This window comes from Pseudopodoces humilis, chromosome 2, assembly GCF_049639895.1.
Source record: "Pseudopodoces humilis isolate 2021_Gansu_Grassland_sample_001 chromosome 2, ASM4963989v1, whole genome shotgun sequence".
NCBI classification, from domain to species: domain Eukaryota; kingdom Metazoa; phylum Chordata; class Aves; order Passeriformes; family Paridae; genus Pseudopodoces; species Pseudopodoces humilis.
Genome location: NC_142201.1, coordinates 90,245,538 through 90,259,580, shown reverse-complemented (window position 1 = coordinate 90,259,580; position 14,043 = coordinate 90,245,538). Strand labels below are relative to the sequence as shown.

The window sequence follows — 14,043 nt, the reverse complement described above, 5'->3', positions numbered from 1 at the left end:
TCAGACCCTGCCTTTTATCTGGCTTCCCCAGCAGAGCTCCCATAAACTGCTGGTTCCTCAGAGGAAAGATAGCCAGTAAGTCTTGAAGTGAACAAGAATGTGGTGTGAGTCCCTAAACACTGGGGAACCAAGAAAATCCTTTTCAGTGCCCAACTCTAGTGGAAGCTGGTTTAGGGAGTAAATGCCTACATGTCTTTGTGAAGGAGTCCTCGAGTCTCTCAGCAAAAAGACAATGGCAGCTGTCTGGCAGGGAAAGGTTTGCTTTGTAGGTGCTGGGGAAGCAGATGTCCTGCAGGTATTTGTGCTCCAGTTAATTACTTAAATTAATGTACTTCATATTTGACTTAATGAAGGACATAATGAAGGATAACTAGGAATAACAGTGCCCATCCTGAGGTAGCACCCAGTGCCCACCCAAGTGCTGCCTTTTGCCAGCTGCTATAGAGGCAGTAAATTAGTCAAGGGATGCCAAAGTTCATTTTCTGGGGGAAATAGTGATTTTACTTGAAAGTGGAGTGTGCTTTCCTTAATAAGGAATGCTTAGCGGCATGGTATCTCATCTCTGTCACTCCTTTCCATGTGCTGATGTACATTTCTTTCTAAAAGCCACCAAGCTTCACTGGATCAATGAGGCCTGATCAATTGTTTTTGCCTCTGAATCATCCATATGGGGTTGTTAGCTGAGCTGCTGGCAGAAAATGAGAGGCAGCTTTCTGTCTGTTTACTGTAAAGAAAGCGAAGCAAGCTACAGGAGGGGACAGCCTGCACAATATTTACTGTCAATACAGCCGGAGAGAGAGAAGAGATATAAGGAGTGGAGAGGAGAGGGGAGCAGGGGCTGCAGGCTGCAACCCCAGTGAATGATCTGAGTATAAAAAAACCCATGCATTTTCAGATGGAAAAAGAGTGGATTAGTCAACAAGGAATAACTGAGAGCATTTAAGAAAGGGTGTAGTGAAGGTCTAGTGGGGCAGGGACGTACTAGTGGCATGCAGAGTAATAATGCTGTGCATGAATGTACTGAGGCTGCACTGCAATCTGGAAAACACTTCCAGATCTGGCCTGAGACAGAGCAGTTGCTGGGATATTCTTGTGTATGCCTGCATGCAAGATCCACCATTTAAAAGTAATAAGAGGAACAATAACAATTGAACTTGGAGAATATTTGGAGCTAGTTTTCTGAATGAGCTGGATGTCACCATCGTAGCTCAAACCAGAAAAAGAAACTTATTAAAAATAGGCATACTTCCTTGCTTCTCTCTCCTCTTATTCATCCACAGAGGTATTAGGTGACCTGAGCTTCAAAGGGCAAGAAGGCTCTGAGCAGCTCTCTCTGAGTGTTCCTCTACTTCCAGAGGCAGGTGAACGAGTGAAGAGTGAATTCACACTTTAAAGAGCAGCGAAGACCATCTTGCCATGAAACCATTCACAGATGAAGATGTAGAAATCTACATCCAGAGCAAGGTAAGACTTTATCTGACCAGATTTTCTGTCTCCCACACTAGGTGTTGATTCTGAGGGGTGCCAAATTTGACAGTTAGTTGCTCGCCTGCTGTCTTCATTTCTGAGACAAGATTGGGTGAAGTTTCATGAGAACTGCATTTCTAATGAGATTTCTAGGTTTCTGTTGCAGAATCTTATCTGCTGGTAGTGTAATTTTTCAAGGTGCTTGTCCTCTTCTTCTAGGTATCCTGAATTTTTGTTCCTGATCTGGAATTCCAGATGTTAAGACTAGCTGTAATTGCCAGCATTTAAATCTAAGGAAAGGTCCTTGCCTCTCTCCCTGTTGGGTGGTCTTGGCTTGACCGAACCAAGACTGACACCAGGCATTGCCTCTGAGAAAGATTCATGTAGGAACTGCAGAGACAGACCAATATTGTTAGAATTCAGTCATCAGTCTGTCACCTCAGCTTAGGATACTTCTCTATATACCATGATTAAAATAACATGTCTCATTAGCACATGCAGACTGGAATCTCATTTTCTATTTTATAAGATATTCCAGCACTTGGTTTTTCCCCCATTATGAAATGAAACAAACCAGAACAAAATCCTCTATGAAACAGTACTATTTAATAAAAGCTCTAAGTGGGCCATAACAGTTTTTAAAACTAACATGTTTCATGACAGTACTTAGCTAGATCCTGTTTTATAGTCTACTTTCCCTAACAAAATGTAAGATACCAAAGTGACAAGTAAGTTCAAAATCAGAAAGTGTAAGACTTTATTTTCTGTAAAGGATCACATATTTTACTACAATGAAAGGGCTGGTAAGAAAGGTTTGTTTTCTCTATGGAAATGTTTTGGTGGCAAGTATGGAAGTTCCCATAGAAATACACCTTCTTCAGGAGTGCAGTGTGGTGCACAGGAAAATCATTCCATGAGAATCTGTTCAGTGAGCTATAACAGCAACACTTCTCTGAAGTTTTAAAAAGCAGAGCTACAAAGGAGGGAACAGAGGGAAGCCATGAACAAGAAGATGCTCATATGACAGCCGTAAGTATAGGGAACAGAAGCAGACTGTAGTTAAGTGAGACTCATAGTTGCCAATATTTTAGGTTATACTGAAATTCTGTTTTCTAGCAGCCCTCCAGCTCTGATGGATTCTTAGTTTCTGCCTGCTCCTGAGTCTCTTGTCCAAGTGATGCTGCCTAACCTTCAGGCAGTTCAGCTTGTCAAATATTGCCTGGTTTTGGAAATAGGTCAACCACCTGGTGCAGCGAATCTCTATAATACCAGAGATTTCATCCTTAAGCCACTCATCAAAGGAAAAATTGGAATGTGAATGAAGTGGATGTGGCTGGCTAAATAAGAGAAAACCCAAATCTTCTTAACAGTTCCTAGTAAATCCCAATTCTGCTTCCTTCCCCCTTAATAAAATCTTAATTGACCTTGTTATTCAGGTTTTGGCACAATTCCTCAAGTTAAGACCTGGTAAGGAGAATGCCAGTAAGTCACAGAAGTGTCTGTCCAGCAAAGGCTTTACAATGTCTCTTCTCCCAATGTGTCTGTGCTGGTACTAGAAGTATCTGAGGTAAAATGCCTTGGCTCCTCAGGCTCAGATTCTGTTTTCTAATTTTTTGCCCTCCTTCTGTAGGAAGGTTATATTTTCCAACAGGATGATTAGGGAGCTAATTATGGTTAGCTAATTATAGTGAGCACCCTCTGTCAGTCACATGCTCATTGTTCTTTTATCCCTGCTCCAGTGATGGGGAGTACACATTGAAAGAGGTGTTTAGTGGCACTCCCTCAACTGTTTTTTTGAGTGTGTACTCTTATAAAGAATTCATGACAACTGCTGTAGCCTAGCCAGTAGGTGATGAAGGCAAAATTAAATGAGGCCAGGCTGGGTTGAATGGATTCTCCCTGAATACTGGAGGTGGCAAAAAATGTTTCCAGCAGGTGTCCCTTAGAGAGAACAGAGCATGAGCAATGCATACAGAGAGCACTCTAGGTCTCTGTTTGGGCTGTGAGATTGTATACTTTTCAGTTTTAAAAAATCTATTTTTTTGCCTAAAAGCTCTTGGAGATGGACAAATTTCTCTATCACTCACCATTTGCTTGCTGAAGAAACCATTAGGTATCTTGTTGAGCAAGACAAGCTTATGGGACTGTTCTAAGGAGTTGCTCTGGATGAACAAAAATAAGGTGAAGAAAATAGATACAGTATAGATACAGATGGAGAAATGCCATAAATGAAAGCTGAGATGAAGAGGTGAAAATTAACATGGGCTAAAATATTTCAGTGGTTTTTGGTTTGTTTTTTTTTTAAAGTACGTGTAAGTAGCTAAAACTGCTCTTAGAGAAAAGGATGAATTGGAATGAGGAGGAGGGTGAATTACTAGGGAAATTAAAGGGCATTATATAAACATAAAGGACTCATGGTGTTAAGATAGACAGGATGTCAAGGGTGGATGAGAACCCAGTGAAGGGAATACGGTGCTGCTGTCTGAGGTATTTCCCACTTCCAAAAGCTATTCAGGCTTAGTAAAAGTACTTAACTTTGTCTGAGGGAGGAAGGTATTCAAACTCTGCTCATCTTCGAGTTCAGTATTAGTCAATCACCATTCACTGGTTGTGAGGCAAGCACTAGTCCACTTCAGTCCATTGAATGGTCCCTTGTTGTGAAGAGGTGAATCTATTTGTCCCCTTCCAGGTCCTGGGGACACATTTCAACACACTTGAGTGGTTTTGGCTGATAGTTCAACATTTGACATAAAGGCATCCAAAAGGACTTTTAAAGAAGTACTTGTCAATGATACTTTTTAAAAGATAAAAGAGTTGTTTAGATGCTGAAGAAGATGCTGAGTAAACAGGGCAGGAATTTTTGAAAGCCATAGTCTAGTTTGAGTTGGAAGGCACCTTTAAAGATCATATAGTGCAGTTTCCCTGCTGTGGACTGTAACACCTTCCACTAGATGAGGGCTCAAAGCCCCTTCCAGCCTGGCCTTGAACACTTCCAGGGATGGGGCATCCACAGCTTCTCCAGGCAACCTGTGCCTGTGCCTCACCACCCTCACAGTGCAGAATTTTTAACTTAGGCTTTTGCTTCCTTTTGGTCTTTGATAATAACAAAAGACTGTAACACTTAATGTTTGATGTGGCAATTATACTTTCTCATTCACTTTAGCCAAGTGATGAACTCTGCTTCTGAGTTTTTTTCTTTCTTGCCTACAAGTATTAAGATTTAGTAGAATATGATAAGGAAAAAGAAGAATCAAGAAAAAAGCAAAAGCTGTGACCAAATGAGACAAAGCGTCCAAATGATCCAAAAAAAGAGCAGTAAATAGTGTTAATATTTCACCCTGCGTAAGTAATTCTGGCTGTATAAGAAATGGCAAGTATGTTCATGAACTTCATTAACAGTAGCTGAATCTCCTCACTTTGGTAAATGTGTAAGGATATTTGGGAAATATTAAATGTCCTTTACTAACATGGTTCCTTCATGTTCCTCCTGTTGAATCTCCTCCTTCAGATTGTGACAGTGCCCTTATGTTCCCTTCATTTGTACTCAGGTTCATCTTATATTTTTCTGAATTGTCTAGCCCTCACCTCAGTCCTTCCAAGACTCAGACATTTCACTGAAATAATTTTCAATAATTCATTATATTACTATTTTTTGAATTGAAGAACTACTCTTTAATCCACACAAACACCTAGTTCCCAATGGGACCAGCTTTGGAAAGATGCTTTCACACTATCTAGGAGGAGAATCTCGTCTGTACTTCAGCCATAAAGACAGTGTGGATACTTTCAGTATATAAGGTGGGCATCTAAATGATGCCACATACATCTACCACCTGACTAATGGACAGATCTGTAACTCTTGATGTCCTGTCAGTTCTTGGAATGAAACATATCCTGGCTTTGAGAATGGCTACCATATGCAGGGGAGTAACTGGTATTCTACATCCAATGGATAAAGAATTGAGACTGTAGCTGTAGTTGATAACAAATATATCTGTGTAATGAACTTCTTTCCTTCCATCCAATGGTGTTGGCATGGAAATATCAATTAATGCTCAATAGTCTTGAATATTGATCCTTTGGTGTTCACAGCTCTGTCTCATGGCAAATTGATTGCAATACACAGGGAACAATTTTTATTCCCAGTGCACCACAGGCACAATGTTTCAGGATGCTTTCAGCTGATTTGTGTGATTCCCACTGGAGACAGAGACTGCAATTACCTGTAACATGAAGTGTCTTTCCTGGAACTGACAGGTGGAACGGCGGCATTACCTGGTTTCCAAAGCAGTGGAGGAGGTGCAGAAAATCATCCAGCAGCTGACTGCAGAAATCAGCTACAAGGCTGTGCGATTCCAGGCTATCTCCAACTCTGGCATTCACAATGAGAACATTAAGGTATGAACAAGAGCTCTAATGCACTCTCTGGCAGCCTTTAGGTAACCAGCAAGTGATTTCTCCATTATGTAAGAGTTTGTATGGGCAGCTACCTCAGCCAAAACACCACAGACGATGTGCTGACGCTTCCCTGTGGAGTTCTAGTGACTCACTCATGGACATCTCACAACCAGAGTAGCATCAAAGAGAGATGGATAAATCAGGCAGAGCCTCTTCTTACAGCTGCTGTGTGTACAAAGAGCGTCTATTGCCAGAGCTATCAATCCATAAGCAGAAGCCAAAGCTCTTTGGGAGACAGAAAGTAAAACTTACGCAGCAGTAACGTAAGAAAAAATGCTCGTGCTTTCATGAGCTATGACTCATATTTTTCACAGGTGGAAAAGCTGTCAACTCACTAAAAAAAAAATAAAAGAAAGAAAAATTAAAAGTCCTTCCTCTGCTATGAACGTTAGAAAGCTCTTTCTGAAAAATACATTTTTCCTTGTCATGGATTGGAGTTTCTTTTTTAGTGGGAGAAGGGAAATGCCTCCCCATTTTAGACCTTCAGACATGAAAATAATAATGCCCTGTCCCAGCTGTGACAGAAGAAAGCTGCCTATTCTTGTGACTCAGTTACACAAAAATAACTAGTAAAGACACAAGAAACAATCACAGCAATGACAACTTCAGATGAAAACAACCTTTTTCATCTTTTCTGAAGTAGTTGAAATATTAATGTCAACCATTTTACTAAATTTAATAAATAGCCATTCACACATCAAAACACAGCAAATACGTAAAAGCATGAGAAAACTTTTGCAGATCTCTGGGACTGAAAGGGAAAAAGTCTTTCTATGAAGCTGCTGGAAAGGTATGGAGGTGGAGGCAAAATATAATCATCCAGTCTGAAACATGGCTATTGCCCTGGGGACAAAGACATTCAGATTCATAGCTTTTCTGGAATTTTGTGTATCCCAGAGCATGCGGTCTTGTCAATAAGTATGGCCACAGTGATGTAAAACAGTGCCACATCCTGGTCCATGAGTTCCTCAGTGCCAGTCTGCCAGCCACCTCTTGTGCTGGAACAAACCTGCTTGGCTAATGAGGTCTGACAGGACCAGGGTCAGGGCAAAATTGCTGCTCTGGAAAGCAAAGCAGTACAAAACCACCAAGGCAATCCATTATGAGCAGTAACTTGGTGTTATAGCATGCAGATCTGAACAAATTCTGCTTGAAAGAAATCCTCAAAATCAATTTCCTTAAAAGTGGTAGATCTGTTTTTCATGCTTAACTGAACCCAGTGTTACAAATCCGTGGAAGTAACACTAGGAGGGTCTGGCTAACTATGTATGGGGGGCAGCAAAGAATGGGTTGATGAGAAATTATTTTGGTTTGGGCTGTCTACTTCCAAAAAATTGGAAACTTAATAAAGTTACTGACATACTTCAACATAGAGGAGACTTGTGTCCAGGGAAGGTCAATGTATTCATTATTCTGTGTTTAATTTCACAACATCTTTTTTTTCTGTCAAATCTAGTTAAATCTACAGTGACTTTTCAGAACTTTCAGCTTCTGGCTAAAAGGAATCAATTCAACATGGTGAGAGATTTAGATTTGTTGAGAAGCCTCAAGATCCCTTCTAAATATGAAGGGCTGAGTGAAGAATAGTTAAGAAAAGTCTTTAGGTATTCAGTGCTTTCCTGTGACCTATGTAACAAAAAGTCACGCTTTAATGAAACACCTGAATTAAAATTCAGATGAACAAAACCGATAATTTAATTTTTAAAAGTTCTAAGTGTTTGTTTTTGTTGTGGCCCACCATTTATGGAGCTGTCAACTGTGCAGAGCTGATGCAAAGCTGTGGAGGCTCCAGTAAAGTTATAATGAAGAAGTTCAGACTAATCACTGGTACTGCACTGCCCAATGACATTGCCAAGTGTTTAATCAAGGTGGGGGTAATGGGGGGGGGTCTTCCTTTAACAAACTCCAAGCATCCAAGGAAGCTTGCAGCTTTGCTCTGTGAATGAATGACCTAGCACGTGCTTTCTCTCTGTTCTGTGTATTTCTTGTCTCCCTTTCTGCTTCTCTCAGGATCAGCCAGTTTTACTGGCCAAGTGGTCAGCTATGCTTCGGAGGAAGCGCCCATTCCACCCATCCATCCAGGTACAAAGCCTTCCTGGTGCCTGACAATCCCTGTGCTTGTTTCCTCCTCATACACCCTCTTCTCCAGACAATTTCACCCACCAAACTGATCCTTCCATGACTGTTTTGTCCTCTGGACATGAGACTTGGTTTTTTTTTTTTCCTCCTTAAAGCATAATTATTTTCTTTCTAACCTCATGTTTCTACCTCCCCTGAACAGCCTGGCCAGATTCACAGGAATGAGGTTGTATTTAATTTTCCCAGCATACTCTAGACAGGATTTTAATACAGCAGAACTGGCCACAAGTTACACCCCACGGAACTGGAGACTCTTGCTTGAGCCTGTGACTTCCTGGGGCCCATGGCCTGCACATAGTGTGTGAGACCATCGTTTGACAGAGCAGAGGAATGGGACTGGGATTTGTTTAGGCCAAGAAGACACCAACTTCCCAGCTTTACAGTGCTATTCCCAGCCTTGTGTATCCTGTTTTTTTCTGGTAAGCCCCAGGTGGAGGACCCTTGTGACTTGGATTTGCAGGCACTCACACAACATAACACGTGCAGCTCTTCCCTTTGCAATCTCTTGGGTGCCAGTGCATACAAGACAACATTTTGGTATGGGGGGGAATGGTTGTGTACCTGCAAATGTGGCTGAGGCAGTGAGAGGAGCAGTAACTGCAGGACAGCCATTGTATTTTTTCCTTATGGAGCTCTTATTTCTGAGCTGTCCACAGGATTTCTCAGCGCCACTAAACCTGATGTGTGCAGGTCAGCTTGATCTGCAGTGTTATCCTTTCAGCATCCTTCTGCCTTTATAGTTTATATTTGACAAAAGAGCAGCTTCCTGGTGTTTTCTTTGCTATTTCTGTGCTTCTGGCTGGCCATCTTTTGTTTTCCAAATCTCCTGCCAGGGAGCAGAGAAGACCAGCTGCTCCCTGTGAGAGACAGAGAGAGACAGGAAGTGAGCATAGCAAGGCAGCCCCTGCCCTATGGTCCCTGAGTGAGACAGACACAAGGAGGGCAGCTGGGTCAGCCAAGAGTGGATCATCAGGAAAGTCTGCTGGTAAGTTAGATCTGAGGTCAAGCCACTCCCCCACTCATTGGAGCCCAGGGCTAACCTGAAATGGGGGTCCCAGACCCATGGGCAGAATGGTTTGGGTTGAAGTCCCAGAAAGGCTGCTTAGGGACAATAAAGCCTGTTAGTGCCCTTAGGGTCCTGGCACCTCTGTGGTCACACTTTAAATCAGCTGAGCTAAGGCTACCAGAGTGTTTTGGATTATTACAGGAGAGTGACAAGCGTGTTTTGTTCACCATGGGTGTAACCACCTCACAGCAGTGGCTGTCACTTCACATGTGCTCGTGCAGCAGTTTCACCTTACTTATGCCAGGATAAGTTAGGCTTGGTAGCAAGTGGACTTGAAAAGCTCCTAAGCCAACATGGTAAAATCCTGAAGCAATTTGAACACACCTTCTGGAGCCACAACTGCCTGATGCTTCCAAAGTAGCACTTGGACATGTCTGGCTATGCCCTGGGCCAGACAGATGATGTTTTGTGGTATTTGAGTCACTTTATTCTTTTCTTGAAAATAGTGTCTCAGAACTGTTTTTCATTGGAAAACGGTTGTTCCCCAAGTGAGGCAAATTAACTGGCTTGCAAACAAACCTGTTTAAGGCTTCCTTGTCCATTGATTGCTGCCTCCACCCTTACACTGTTTCTGTCATGTTCATCAGGAGATGTAGTTCCATACATTACATCTGGCCAAGACCTGGACTTATTTCTGAGGGTGACACTGCCTCTGTAGGCTCAGGCACGTCACTTGCCTTGTGTCTCTGTCCCTTTAAAGGCCAGTCAAACAGGGTGAAACGCTTGTAAAATTAATGGGCCATAGCCTTATTTTGCTAATGTCTGTAGTGGACTTTGAAAGAGATCAGAAAGATGTACTTTCTGCCATAGTTATTACTAGTATTGAACTCTGGGCTTATGTCAAGTAACAATTCTGAGATAATAACTAGCGCTATTTGGGTTTCCCCTGGCTGGATCTCAGAACATATTCTCTCATGCCTTTCTGCTCCTTGGAAGCTGCTGGTTATTACATCTCAATTCTGCAATTGCAGACTAGAAATAACAAGAAAAGGGGGAAAGCATGGCAGGTGTGGTGGCAAATCAGCCAGTGAGCTCTTATCTTCTAAGAGCTTCACACCAGACACCTTCTAAGACAATTTCCTTTTAATCTGCATGCCTCCAAGGTAGTCCTTAGGCAGGTCCTGGCTGTGTTCAGTTAGTCCCATCATAACATGGTTTTCCCTTCTTTTTAAAGCCCCCAGTTTTACCTAGTGCTTCCTCAACCGTCTTTTCCTTACTTTAGCTCACAGATCTGTCCTTGTCTCCTCTCAATCTCTCTGAACTCTCCTAGGTCTTAGCACCCAGCCAGTTCCTCATCACAGTTCCTCTGCGTGGCCTGACGGGTTACAGGGAATGCCAGGTACGGCACTGGCGCTATTACACCGTGAATGGAGCCAAGCTCCTCTCCTCCGTGCGGGACCCTGAGGAACTGCATCAGTGGCTGGAGGTGGAGCAGTTCTCAAAAAGCCTTCAGCAGTGGCATGAAGAGGACGTGAACATCGAAGGTGATCTGGTTCCAGCCAAAGTCCTTATCGTCTTCCGGGAGCTGGTGGAGAAGTCCATTGTCTCCTGTAACCTCTCCAGTGAGTTTGGTGGGGACAGGTGAAAGGGAAACCATCACACACACAAAGTGTTTGGTTTGCGTGGTCAGGAGCCAAGCAAAACCCTCCAAAACCAGGAAGCCTTCAAGCAATTGCAGTGATGTACACAGACCTGCACTGAAGATAGAATTCAGTAGTTCTTGGGCTCTTTGTACCCAAGATGTTACTCCTTTCTTAGGAATTTGGGTACGGTCTCCAGCAACATCACCATCACAGTTCAACTAAGAGGCAGCCCAGATTTTTAGAATATTTAGGAGTTTATTTGGGGAAAAAAAATCTTTCTCTACTACAGCACCTGCAATATATTTAGATTATCAAGGATGGTAGTATAGGAAAATTGGATATAGGAAAGAAGCGTAAGTCTGAGAAGAATGTGTTTGAAGATATTTATAGGGCAGATAATGCTCTGGGGAAACCTTTGCTGCCCACAGCTTTCCAGTATGGGATGGTGGGAACCAAGTAGAAGGACTTCTACTGAAGCAAAGTATGTTGGACAAGTGCTCTTTTCCCCAGTGTCCAGGCTATTCATGTGGTGCCTCTTCCTATAGCATGTTTCCAGGATGACTTTACTCATCAGTAGCCTAATGAGTCTTCTGTATTTCAGAGCAATAGAAGCTATTTCCACTCATCTGATAGCACTCTAAATTGTAGTCACAGGAAAAAAGAACGTTAAAGTCAAGCTCTGCTAGATAATGGTATTTTTTTCAGGAAATACTTGTTATCATTGGAGTGAAAAGGTGGATAGGAATGAAATTTCACCACTGAGGCTTACAAGAAACACCAGCTGGAACGGGCTTGCTTCTGAGACTTTACTGATGTGAAAGTTGTTGTGTTGGGCAGCAGTCACATCAAGTTATTGAGTGAAAGTTGAGTGTTTCAGGAAAGGTACTTGCAAGGACCCCACAGAGTGATGTTTAGGTTGATGATTCTGATGCCTTTTTTGTAAGGTCTGCTGGGAGGAAATGAGCTAAGATGAAGTAAGGAGAAGCAATTACCATTTTGTTTGTTTCTGTGAAGAATGGACTTCCTTCATCCCACTCCCAAAGTTACACAAAAACTTCTCTGATTTCTTTGCTTCCCTGTTTTTTAATTCTTCCAGCACCAGAAAAATCAGTTTTTGAGGTGTCTCATTTTTTATTAGTGGAAAAATAGGTATAAGCATTGCAATGCTTTTGGAAATGCCATGAACATGTTTACATGCTGACACAGTGGTTGCTCTAACTCTTTTCAGCTGCTAGGGATCCTTATTGGGAGCTTGGGAACAGAACAGTTCCTGCTTTGATGCCAGGCTTGGCTCAGCAGGGAAATAGCACATAGATTTTCTGAGGTTTATGAAGTTCTGGTTGGGATGGACTCTACTCTTTGCAAGGTAATTCAGCCCATGAGTTGCTCCTTAGCCCATGCAATCAAAATGAGGTGGGATAACACACTGCTCTTTAAACTGCTTATGTTCATCTGCTCAGGCTTTCACTTCAGTGGGTTAGAGGATGAACACACAATTGGCTCAGATGGCAGAGCTGAAGGGACAGTGATCCTGCCAGAGTGACTGGGACAGAAACTTCCATGAACTCAACGGGACCAACAGGAAACATCCCACAAAATCTATTAGTTGCAGCTTTCTTTCCTGTCTGTACTCTTACATCGTGTTGTTCCTGGAGACAAGCCACTCTACTTTCACACTCAGGGAACTTCTTTCCTCCAAATTACCTTGGAACTAACTCTTCTTAACACTCAGCACTTGCAGTGATGTAGCAGTTAGTATTTTCTGTGTGACTGCTCTGCACAACAGACCATAAATTCAGATATCGTCTTCTGTGCAAGTGGATCTCCAGAAACAAACCTTAAAGATACTGCACAAAACATTCTGAATGACTGGCAGTGGTGTGATCTGACAAGGGTCTCATCTCAGGTCCTCTGAAGGAAGAAGAATATCTTTACATAGGAAGTGTTCATCTGGTCCTCTCCAATCTGCAGTGATCTCCTTGCAGTGTGCCATTAGAAATGTTAGGTTGCACCGCTTGTCTGGCTCTATTTTCAAGAAGCTGATCCTAGGGTTTAAGAGGACCCACAAACAAAAAAAAAAAAAAAAAGCATGATAATTGAGTGTAAAGTTAAGAACTTGGTTCTTTCATCTTCCTGTTCTCATTCCTCAGGACTTATATAGATTTAGGTTTTTCTTATATTCTTTATGTCTTATTGAAGAGAAAGTGTTAAGACAGACCAATAGAACTGCAAGGTCCTAGACAGCCTATTGCTTGCCTTGTGGAAAAGGACCTTTTTAGCTATATTTTCTTCTCTTGTTGCTCTTTCACAGGTAAAGTGACAGTGCTGGAGAGCTTCAGCTCAGTGGTCCGGGTGGCTGTGGAGACATCAGAATCACAGGTTGAGGTGGAGCTGGTCCCTGCTGTGGAGATTCCAACTTGCTGGCCTGAGAAAGCCCGGTGGCCTCGTTGCCTTAAGCGTTGGCCTTCTCAGGAAAAAGTGCAATGCATCAAGGTAAACAGTATAAAGTACACCCTTAACTCTGGGATGGAATTTACCTCTCAGGTGTCTGACAGTGTTTTCCCAAGGGAAGAACTGCATGGTGATGGCAGTAGGGTTAGAAGATGTGTTCTCTAAAGAGAGAAGCAATGTTTCAAAATATTCTGTCAGATTTTATTTGGATTTTGTTTTCCCCCCCTTACAGTGGTGAAATCTATAGAAAAAATCTGAGTTAACTTTTTATTGCGTGAGTCTCTAGCAAACAGTTCTGCCTGCATCACACAGCTCTAAGGTGCATCATTCGTGTTCTGCCTCATGTAGGACTTCAGCAAATGGACTGCTGTCTTGCAGTTTTCCTTCCAGCTCAATCCCATCTTTCCCTACAACATTCACAGCTGGATTCTGGCACTTCAGCTCAGCCAGAGCTCAGATCAGCTCTCAGAGAGTTATAGCTTGAATTCCTCACTATGTCTTAGTTACCTGGTGACATTCAAGAAAAGGCTTTGTGGTTACTGCAGCTGTGAACAAAAATTTTTTCACATTTGAAAAACAGTTAGAGAAGAAATCTGTCAGCAGTACATCTGCCATATTCCTGCAGATCCCATTCCACCTTCCAGTCCTGCTCCCCACTTATGCACAACCTCCTTCTCCAGAGCAAAGTGCCTACAGAGCTGCATCTCTGCTTTAGTGGCAATGCTGGTGCTGTGCCTGATGGCTCTAGAAAAGGATCTCCCTGCAGTAACTGATACCACCACACAAGGAAACAATGCAAAATGCTTGTTTATTCAACAAAGCATGAAGATGGGAGCACGCCTCATGTTTGCTGCCTCTGCTAACCCTGTTTAGAATAGG

General features: G+C 42.5%; 1 protein-coding gene across 5 annotated transcripts in view; it reads left to right on the top strand.

Moving 5' to 3' along the window:
- Window positions 1-835: 835 nt before the first annotated feature.
- The window catches only part of MAB21L3 (mab-21 like 3), a 34,648-nt gene continuing 21,440 nt past the window's right edge, over window positions 836-14,043 (top strand). The window contains exons 1-6 of one of the 5 annotated variants that reach the window (XM_014253346.2): window positions 836-1,126; window positions 1,356-1,464; window positions 5,725-5,865; window positions 7,936-8,007; window positions 10,401-10,692; window positions 13,025-13,206. In XM_014253346.2, the coding sequence (XP_014108821.1) occupies window positions 1,417-1,464; window positions 5,725-5,865; window positions 7,936-8,007; window positions 10,401-10,692; window positions 13,025-13,206 (735 nt within the window). In that variant the 5' untranslated portion in view covers window positions 836-1,126; window positions 1,356-1,416. Of the gene's footprint in view, window positions 1,465-5,724; window positions 5,866-7,935; window positions 8,008-10,400; window positions 10,693-13,024; window positions 13,207-13,512; window positions 13,936-14,043 lie in introns of those variants that run through there. The other 4 variants (XM_088068680.1, XM_088068690.1, XR_015774768.1 and 1 more) reach the window with 4 other exon arrangements.